Raw genomic sequence first — 10,341 nt, 5'->3', positions numbered from 1 at the left:
ATTTGACACAGATTTCTAGGATGAATAATGAGGGAAATAAAATTTTCTAGGTTAGATTCTCTGTAGAAACATTAGTAACACAGGAAAGAAGCAAAGTAAGAAGAACACCAACAAACATACAAAAATATAATTCTCTATCTTTGGAGATGGCAGGTGATGCCACCACTCACTATATGCTCAGAGGCATATGTTACCAAATTCTTCCAAGCTACACAGGAAGTGGATTAGACTGTGAAAGACCAATCCAAATTGTGTTTGCATTGTGACAAATTTGTAGGGCAGTACAGTATCTCATAGAGGAGGTCAGGTCTCCTGCTCCCCTGGTATATTCACTATAGGTGCCCAATTTCACTGCTTTTTAAAGTTTGATAGAAATATCTGTTGGCTATAGGTATGTTCTTAAACCACAAGGGTTTTTGCCTATTAGTGAATAAACAATCCAAACCTACTGAGAAACAGATACACTGTACTAATCTGCCCTACTGTAAATATATATTATGTCCCGGATTAAGAACTTGGAAAGCTGGTACTTTTACAGTTAAAGAGAATTTAAAAAAAATGGATTAATTTTAATGGAAGTTTCCCTCTATAATAAATTATGAAGATCACCTAATCTGTACTTCTTCATATGTTAATGTTACTCCCCTTTCCCAATCACTGCCTCTTTTTGTATTATTATTATTATTATTATTATTATTATTATTATTATTATTATTATTATTATTATTATTATTATTATCTTTATTTATACCCCGCCCTTTTTCCAAACTGGAACTCAAGGCGGCTTCCAGATAAAAATAAGTACATATCATTAAGAACCTATAAAAATATAAAACATATAAACATATAAAATCAGCATTAAAACAGGATTAAACTATTAAGATGTTAAAACCAATTACTCTTAAAATACTGCAACCCAGTTTAGGAGCATACAAGTAAAACAATAACATACAGCATCCTCTTCAGTCACTACCCTTAAAACCTTCAGTTCCAAAGGCCTGCCGGAAGAAAAAAGTCTTTAGCTGTCTGCGGAAGGACTGCACAGAGGAGGCCATTCTTGCCTCCCTAGGGAGGGAGTTCCAGAGCCTAGGGGCAGCCACCGAAAAGGCCCTATCTTGTGTCCCCACCAGTCGCACTTGTGAAGGTGTTGGGATCGTGAGAAGGGTCTCTCCTGATGATCTCAGGGCCCGGGCAGGTTCATATATGGAGATACGGTCTGACAAATAGCCTGGACCTAAGCCGTATATTTTTGTATTCTATTTAAACTACAGTAGGGCCCCACTCATAGAGCGGGTTACGTTCTGGACCCCCGTTGTAAAGCGAAAACTGCTGTAAAGCGGAACGCATTGACCAAAATGGTGCCCGACGGCCAAAAAATGCCATGCAAGTGGAACAAGCGCTGTAGGAGAGGGGCCTTTCTGCAATTGACAACTGCTGTATTAGCAGAATGCTGTAAAGTGAAGTGCTGTAAAGTGGGGCCCTACCGTATTGCTAGCTTTCAATGTCTTCACTTTCTTGCTTCTGCTTATCTTCCTTCTAACTCTGCCCCTGTTCCTCTTTTGGTATTCCTGTTCTTCACTGATAGACCCAAAATTACATTCATTCTCTTTGGGGGCAATTTTAGCCCAGGCTACTGCCTGTTGGACTGAGCAAAGTGGTGGGACCATCACTGCATCCATAGCCATGCTGAACATGGTGGCTAGGGCAGAAGGTGTGTGCGTGTGTGTACAGGCAGATCACTACGCTGGCTTGGAACGGTTGCAGTGACTGCATGTGGATTGGGTCCAAAGCTGTCACCTGAGAACAGTGAGGCAGGCTCAGCATCCATTGGATCCCAGGCTGGCCAGAGCTTGGAAGATTACTTTTAAAAAGTAATACATTACAATTATAATTACATGGCCCAAAAAAGTAGTAATTGCCATCATAATTACAATTGCTCTGAAAGTAACTGATTATTTTTTCTCAAAAGTAATCACTACAATTACATTTCAGTTACTTTAAAAAAATGCCTACAAGGTGCTGGCCTTGGCTGCTGCACAACTAAATAGCCTAAAACAACATTAAAAATAAACACACACATACAGAGGTAGTAGAATAATTATTTTTATCCATAAAATAGCAATGGTGGTCTCTCTGCTGGTAAGGGGGGTGGGGAGCGAGGCAGAGGCCACTACTCAGATCTTTGCATGTTGAACCAAGTGCAACACACACACACACACACACACGCTCAACCAGCAAGCGTAATCTCTCTCACTTAACCACCTCCTGGACCCTGCCTGCCACCAACTAAGGGACACTCACCCAAGCAAACATTTTCCTCTGAGATGCAAAAAAGTTAAAATAATGCAAATGCAGCACAGTAGCCAGAGAGGGTGGTGGAGGCCACTTTGTGTGCCAAGTGCAAACACAGTACAGTATTCACACACACAGTCATATTTCACCTCCACAGTTCTTTATCTCCATTCTGCTGCTGCCTCCTTCTCCTCCTTCATCCACATCCTTGTCCTCTGGCTCCTTTCTCCCTCTTCTCCACCATGTCCATTTTTAAACAATTGTTTTCTCCACTCCACCCCATCTCACTCTCCACCTCCTCCCTCCTTGCCTCCTACCCACCCATAGAGCATGAGGGAAGAGTGACGCTGCACAGAAGCCCAGTTTGAGGCACATGTTTTTCATCCACAAATCAGAGGAGCAGAAGACTTCCCCTGCTCCCCCCCCCAAGTAATGCCCCAAAGTAATGCTGGAAACATTACAATTACTCCACAAAAGTAATAAAATTACTCCTAGTTCTATTACAATCAAAATGTAAAGGAATTACTCACTCGTTCCTCAAAAAGTAATCAATTACAAGTAATTTGTTATTTGTAATGAATTATGTCCAAGCTTTGAGGCTGGCTCAGGTCCTCCCCCTCCCTGCTGACAGAACGTCCCCACACTGGCATAACTTCTGCAGGCTTCATTTCAGCAAGCATAAGTCATTTATGCTGTTTAAGGCCAGCTCAACCAGAGTAGGACTGGGAGATACACCACATCCTAACTTTCCCCACCTGGTGTATTTGGGGTTTAGGACTGCAGTTTGTAAACCTGAGTGCAGGACCTGAGTATTTCATAAGGACCCTGAGATAGGCTGAGAGAGATAGCGATTGGCTCAATATCATGCCGGGAACATTTTATAATGGCTGAGTGGGGATTTAAGTCCAGGTTTTCCTAGTTCTCTTCAAACACTCCAACCACTACACCACATTGGCTCTTCTCATTAGACATTCCAACTAGATATTCATGGTGATGGGCAAGGATCAGTTCGGGCTTGTCTGTTATGGGTTTGCTTATCACTGTTTGCATTAGCCACGTTGGGTCTCTTGCTTTTATGTGGATTTGCCCACTGGGACCCGCTACATGTTGGGTATGAGGTTGTGTAGGAGAAAGAGATAAAGGACATTTCAGGCCGGGGGGGGGGGACGCGAAGTGACTGTAGGGACGAAGACAAGGATGTTATAAATGGAGCAAGATGGATTGAGAGGTATGTGTATGCTAGAAATATAAACCAATTATTTCTTTACATTTTAAAAATAGTTTTATCTTAAAAAAAACACTAGGTAATTTTTCAGCAAAGCAGATGCCCTATTTTCTAAAGTTCTACATCATAACTGGGCTATAGCAATTTTCAGATGACCAGCATCGCAGATGTGCCTGGTGAGGGCGAAGTGCCAGGACGCATCTCCCTTCTGCATTTGATTCATGTAGTCTAAACTCCTCAGGAAACTGCTCAGATGGTTGCCGCTACAACCGCACCGCTCTTGGCTCCTCCCTTCTTCCTTGAACTCGCAGTACCAAAGGCATTTGACGCGGTATGAGCCGACCGACGACCCGTCGCCGTGATGCATTCTGGGCCTTGGCAATATGGCTGCCTCCTTGGTGTGCTGCTGAGGGAAGTTGGGCTGTCCGGCAACCCGGGACACTTTCCTTCTGTTTCCCGGACCCGCTATCTGGGGACTTTTTTACGCAAAGAGGAGCCACCAGCTGCCCGAAGCGGGGGACATGATGGGCCTAACTGGGCTGTCGTCGCAGCAGCCGGGCAGAGAGCAAGTACCCCCGCAGGGGTAGGGACTTTTCCCCTCCCTGGCCACCGGCGACCACAAGCTCTCGGATACAGGCCCAGGAAGGAGAGCCTATCCCAGCGCCTGAACCGGACTTGTCGTGGGTGAGCCGCTTTTCTGCTATACCCTCTCCAAGGATAGGCATAGCTACGCGTGGAACAGAAGTGCCTACGGCCAAACCTGCAAGCTCCATCCTTACTGCCTGTTATTTTGTCTGATATAGGATCCCGACCTACATTCTTATAGTTCAGCCTTGAACGGGGGACCATGTTGTAAAACTGCCCATCGTTGAAGTTCATATTGTGACAGTAATCCTGCGCTAAGAATCTTCATATTTAAATCCAGCCCAGAGATCAACCCATTGAGGCTCTGGTTCTGTATATTTCAACAAGATCCCCCCGGCAACCTTCCACCCCAAACTTTGTTTAACAAGGACATATGTTGAACAGCAGCTTCCACTAAATCTCAGTCTGGGCTCCTACTGTTGTTTGAAAAGAGATTCCTGATCTGATTCTCCACCCTTGATAGGAACTTTCTCACATCTCAACAGATCTTCCATTGCCTGTAGTCTCTCTCTGTGGTATAAGGCATCAACTTTACCCTGAAGAAGTCTGCCAAACTTGCCCTGCTAATACAGTAGCTTTTACATTTCACCCATTAATTGGCCATGATTAGACCACTCCGCTAGATTCCCAATTACAAGTCACATTCTTCTACCTAAAATAGTTCTAGGTTCATCTTCTCAAACTTTGTTGTGAACAAATACTCCCGAATGTCATTTCTGTTAGACTAAATCATAGTTTCTATTGTGAACAAGAACCTGTTTCAGTAAAGACAGTTATTTATAGCCACATTATATCTCTCATATAGTGAGAGAACAGTGACATGTGAACTGCATCCTATTTCTGAAGAAGGCAGAAAAAAGGATCTGCATACACATCTCTGACTCATTACTTAGATAGTGGTTATCTGTTTGTTTAAGGATTGCATCATTCCTTAAGTTTTCTCATTTTAAGTAGGAATCCCACAGTTGCTGAGTAGCAGACATTGCACTCTCTGGAACAATAGCACTCACAAATCCACTTTGAAGAGTGCCCCTTCCCAGAAAACTTCATCTAGAACAGGAATTGCCAGATTATCTTGTTCTCCGAGCTACTTTTCTCTGGACATTGTGTTGGAGTGGAGGTTTCTGATCACTGGTTACTTGGCTCCTTTTCCTGTAATGGAGTCTGATATGCTGCAGTCACCCCTCCTAGGGCTTGGAGAGGAAGATGAGTCGGACATGACTGACTGGAATCTGCCCTTGGCGTTCATGAAGAAGAGACACTGTGAGAAAATTGAGGGCTCCAAGTCACTGGCTCAGAGCTGGCGGATGAAAGACCGGGTAATGATATATGGTAGCAAATTTTATTTGGAAGGGGGATTCTAATGTTACTGTGTGCTCACTTGAGTTCTGCACATTGTCCTTTAATGCAGCACTGGAATTTTCTAATTTCCTTTAGTTTGAATATTTGTTGAATGGCGTACAGTGCATGTTCATTAAAAATTATACATGGGGTTAAAGAAGATCTTAAATTATTTGGCTTTTTTCTCTTTAAGAATGATTTATTTAAGTTAGTAAAAACACCAGCTAAGTTAAAAACTTACTTGGGAAATTATGTGGACATTCTTTTAAATGTATGTAAGAAACAAAGGTAGCTGTGTTAATCCATATGAAAAAAACTCCACAGTTAGGTAATATCAAGTTACATATAAGCGAGGTATTATTTTCTCAAATAATAAAAGCAGCAGCCATGGCTTTTTTATCTGAGAATCTAGGCATGTAACTTGACGTCTTGGCACCTGGGAAGGACTAAGCTTGACATCTTAAACTAACTTACCTGTGAAAGGTTGCACTGAATTCAGTATGACTTAATTCTGAGTTGATATGGTTAAGTTGCACCACTAGCCTGTAAATTTCATCTTGGAACTCAGTCTATAAGCAGACCTCATGACTATAACATCCAGCTTAATTTTTTTTAACTTTTTTGTTTATTTCCCCTTGTCCAGCCATCCTCTAACATCATGCATGATGACGAGTTCTGAAAAATTTAAAACTGCCATATTTTTGTGACTTCTTAGTTGGCCCTATACCAAACAGTGAACTAATAAATGCATATATGTCTTAGGGAGATTTACTGAGAAGGCTTAGTGCCTTGACCACAGATTTCATGGAATATACTTTAGTATTTATTTCCATACGGGTTAAGCTGATTGTATTGTAGAAATGAAAAGTTCTGTAGATCCTCAAGAACTGTAGAAATTTGTTCTAGACTAAATTATGTCAACTTGCAGAAAATAGATTGCTTTTTGAAAAGATGTAGCAATCAAACTGCAGATTTAGGATCTTCTGGAATCATGTGGAAAATAATTTGTTACATTTGAGCTCTTTCAGGAAGTTTAAGTAACCAACCAGCCAATTAAAACATCCGGCAGAAGTCTTCAAGACATAACCAATGGGATAAGTGAGCATAGATTGTTAGTAATGTTAACTACTTAAGTCCCTTTTTACATTCATTTTATAAAGTTGAATATATGTTAAAATACAGAAAGTTTCAATAGTACGTTCACACAGTTGAATTGTTCTAGCTAGCCAGCCCTGCCGTTTTCATACTCCATTCTCTTCCCCTCACTGATTTTTTTCATTCCCTCCTACTTGCAACAGTCAGTCAGCATTCTATGCCTGTTTAGCATGATTTTTTTTTTGCTTCCTTCCCCACCCCTAAATTTTTCTTGGACTTCTGTAAACCTTAGGGTTTCCCCAAGCCTGTTGATATTCCCTCTTGTGTACTATTTTAGCTTCATAACGATACATACCCAGAGAATGGGCTCACTATTAATATGTAAGATAGCATATACAATAATGTCTCTGTCTAGAAGCAAAGGCCATACAGAGCACAGATAAATGTCAGACCAAGTTATTAATTTACTGAGTCTTGATTAGCTTAAAAAGGATACAGACAGCAGAGCTCTTTGCAAACCAAAGCAGAGGGCTTCTGGTGCACAAGTATTGCTCAATAATCGACAAAATCATTCAGCACTAAACCATATCAGATGTTTTTTTGTGCTGCAACTGAGAGGCTCTGAGTCACCGCTTAGTTGCCTGAGGGCAATTCTTCTCACTAGTGGTCATCAGGTGACTTGTTAATGATAAATCTGTGTTTTCACTGTTTAATGTGAGGTGAGAATTAAGCACATTCTACTGTGAGCCCTACTAGAATCAGAAATCATTGTTATTTTCACACTTCCTATGCACTTGTTTCAGTTATTAAGTACAATTTTAGTCAGCAGATTATTCTAATATTTTTTCATTCTTGTGGTGAAGTGGAGGTTTTTAAATTTCAAGTTTTGCAGATGATGGAGCTGGTTGATGACTTGTTTAAGCTTATAAGTTGGATCTATAGTGTGGGAAATATTTTTGTCATTTAGGAAGATAAAAGCAAGCATCAAACAAGCTGACAGGTTGATTTTCAGAACTGTAAATGTTGTCGATATTGCATTGGAACTTTGCAGCTTGGATCATGTTATCTTTATTTTGAGATATGTGGTGGGATGCTTTGTTAGAATATTGGTGACATCAGTGTGAATTCAGTCCATGGATGTATATAGTTCACTGCTTATATTTTCTTCATACGTAGCTTCTAGCCTTTTTCTCAGTGGATTACAGGTAATTCATTTCTGGCTCTTTTGGTTGGTATACATAATCCCAGTATTTACTTGTTTTCTTTTATTACCATATTTCATATTTTTAGTTGCCTTATCCATAAGATATCACATGACTGGTATTTGCTATTAGTCCAGTGAATTATTAAAAAATCCTTTAGTGTTGTGACCCAGGTTGGGGGGGGGAAGGCATCGACGAGGGTGACACTGACGTCGAGGACTGGGGAGGCAAGCTGGGAGAAGGGACTAGCAGCGAGGAGAGTTCACAGCACACTCAGACCCTGTCATTGACAGCACAACTCCCTCTGATGCTGGCCCCCCTGTTGAAGCGCAGCCTGAACTGTCAGAGTCTGCTCTGTTAAAGACTGCTCCATTAGACACGCCCTCTTCTCCTGCGTTGGAGGTGCTGCCTGGTCCACCTGACGTTCCCCAGCCAGGCGCCCCACAGCTTCCCATGCTCGATTAGACAGTCGGCCCCCCCATTCAGAAGGAGAAGCGGAGCTCCAACACCCATAGCTCCATGCTTGTAGGCGTCAGAGGTGGGAGATTCAACAGAAGGGCTTGAGCCTTTGTTTATGCGCGAAAAGCCATCCTAAAGTGGACTCGGGAGGAAATATTTGCTGAGTCAGCATCTGAGAGCTGTGAAGATATGCTTAGTCAGTGGTAGTCAGGGCTAAAGTTCCTAGATAGGGTAGATAGATTAATGAGTCGCAAAGCTTTTGATGTATCTATTACTTTAATAAAAAGAGAAAAACTCACAGAACCAAGTGAGACTTGGTTCAGACAGGACACTTAGGGAGTCATGGTAGTCAGATCAAGTTATAGACGCAAATACTTAGAGCTGGGGTGGTGCATTAACATTCTTTTAAATTCTATGAACTGAGTCCTGAAAACTTTGTTTCTCTCTTTGTTTCTCTTATGTTTATACTGCCAATCAGGTAAATTGTCATGGACAAGTATCTCCAAGAATTCTTACATCCAATTCTTGTAGTATTGCAGGTTTTTTCATGTGTAGGGGTCACAACATAAAACTATTAGATGATAGGACACAGTGATTCGGGATTCCATCTGTTCTTTAGGTCATACTTGAACCACGTTTAGGTTCTAGTGAAAATTATGTGAGATCCTGGCGCTGGTGTACATCTTTCCCCTCCAACCTTCTCAGCTTGAGACTGGCAGGGCTCTGGATTGGGTGAGTCTGCTGCCACTGATATTCCCTCTGCATACATCATTAGATTACTTAGCCTAGTTGTATTTTTACATACACACTGGGATTTACTTCTGAGTAAACCTGTTTAGGATCTAGTGATAATTCTGTAGGATTGACTTTATGATAATAAGTTGTAATACTTTCTTGAAATGGGATAGTAAATTCAGCAGGGTTTTAGACCTGAGGGGCAAAGAATCTGAAATCTTATGATGAGCTAATTTTTCATTGTGCTGCTGGTTGGGGGCACTTCTCCATTTTAAGAAAAGTCATTGATAAAACTAAAACATTATTTAAATATTTACTAGAATTCTGTAACTTTGCAGAGGGTTTACTCCTTACAGCCTAGATCCATAGTTTCTGTATGCTATCAGAATGACACTCCTTTGATCTATTATTTAAAGAACCTTTTTTATCACACAGAGTAGGAATTACGCTTTGAATGTGGAATTAAATCTTATAGCTCTGGTAGCAAGGACTTCATTAAAATAAAAGGGTCATGAACATGTTGGATTTTTACTGACAAGTTGCTACCAGTCAGAACATTTAAATTGAACGATATTTACTTAATTTGATTTCTAAAACAGATAGGAGTCAAAAAAAATCTGGTTGCGTTGGTTTCATTTTAACAATTCCCCCCTCCCGCGTTGCCTCGTAACCTGCCAAGTGAGAATTAAAATATTTTGTTTATGGGAATAGGTAGACAATGGCAAAAGCAAAATAGAAAAGCAAAAGAATAGAAAGGGCTCTTTTGTTCTAATGGACTAATAGAGCTGATTGGATCTGAATGACACACCTGCTTCCTAAGAGCCAATGCTAATGGATAGGTTTACTGGCAGTGTCAGTATCAGAACTATGGATAAAAATCTTCACATTTTAAGAGATAATAGCTGGAGATTATGGTGATTACTGCTAATTTACAGTGTTGCTGCCCAGTAAAGGTGTTCCTATTTTACCTTTAGTTGGGATGGGCTTGTCCAGATCCTGTTGGTCAAGGGGAGAGCAGTGCTGTACAAGAACTTTGTGGAGGGGAAGGCAGGTGCTTCTTATAGCTCATTATTGCCTCCCCCCCCCATTGTGCTACACTTTTCTCCATTCAGTGATTGGAGGATTCATTGCAGTGCTAGCATTTACTCCTCCCTGGTCCTCTGTACCTTCTCCTTTGTCCCATTCAACTAGTGTAGAGGGTTATGTTGATATAGTAACAGGAGCTCAGATCTATATGGAAGTCATGTTAAAACATTTTCATAAGATGTTGGTCTATCCATTGTGTGTCTTCTTGTGAGAATTTGGAGATCAATTTGGTAATCTTAGTTCTGCCTCTTAAGCTAAAAG

The 10,341-nt window shown here is 41.1% G+C and overlaps 1 protein-coding gene across 3 annotated transcripts in view; it reads left to right on the top strand.

Moving 5' to 3' along the window:
- Positions 1 to 3,858: 3,858 nt before the first annotated feature.
- The window catches only part of RPTOR (regulatory associated protein of MTOR complex 1), a 502,533-nt gene continuing 496,050 nt past the window's right edge, over positions 3,859 to 10,341 (top strand). For 2 of the 3 annotated variants that reach the window (XM_061615781.1, XM_061615780.1), the window contains exon 1: positions 3,859 to 5,481. In XM_061615781.1, the coding sequence (XP_061471765.1) occupies positions 5,320 to 5,481 (162 nt within the window). In that variant the 5' untranslated portion in view covers positions 3,859 to 5,319. The remainder of the gene's footprint in view (positions 5,482 to 10,341) is intronic. The other variant, XM_061615782.1, reaches the window with a different exon arrangement.

This window comes from Rhineura floridana, chromosome 3 (assembly GCF_030035675.1).
Source record: "Rhineura floridana isolate rRhiFlo1 chromosome 3, rRhiFlo1.hap2, whole genome shotgun sequence".
Taxonomy (NCBI): Eukaryota; Metazoa; Chordata; class Lepidosauria; order Squamata; family Rhineuridae; genus Rhineura; species Rhineura floridana.
Note: the sequence above shows the minus strand (reverse complement) of the source record. Positions and strands in the feature narration are given on the sequence as shown.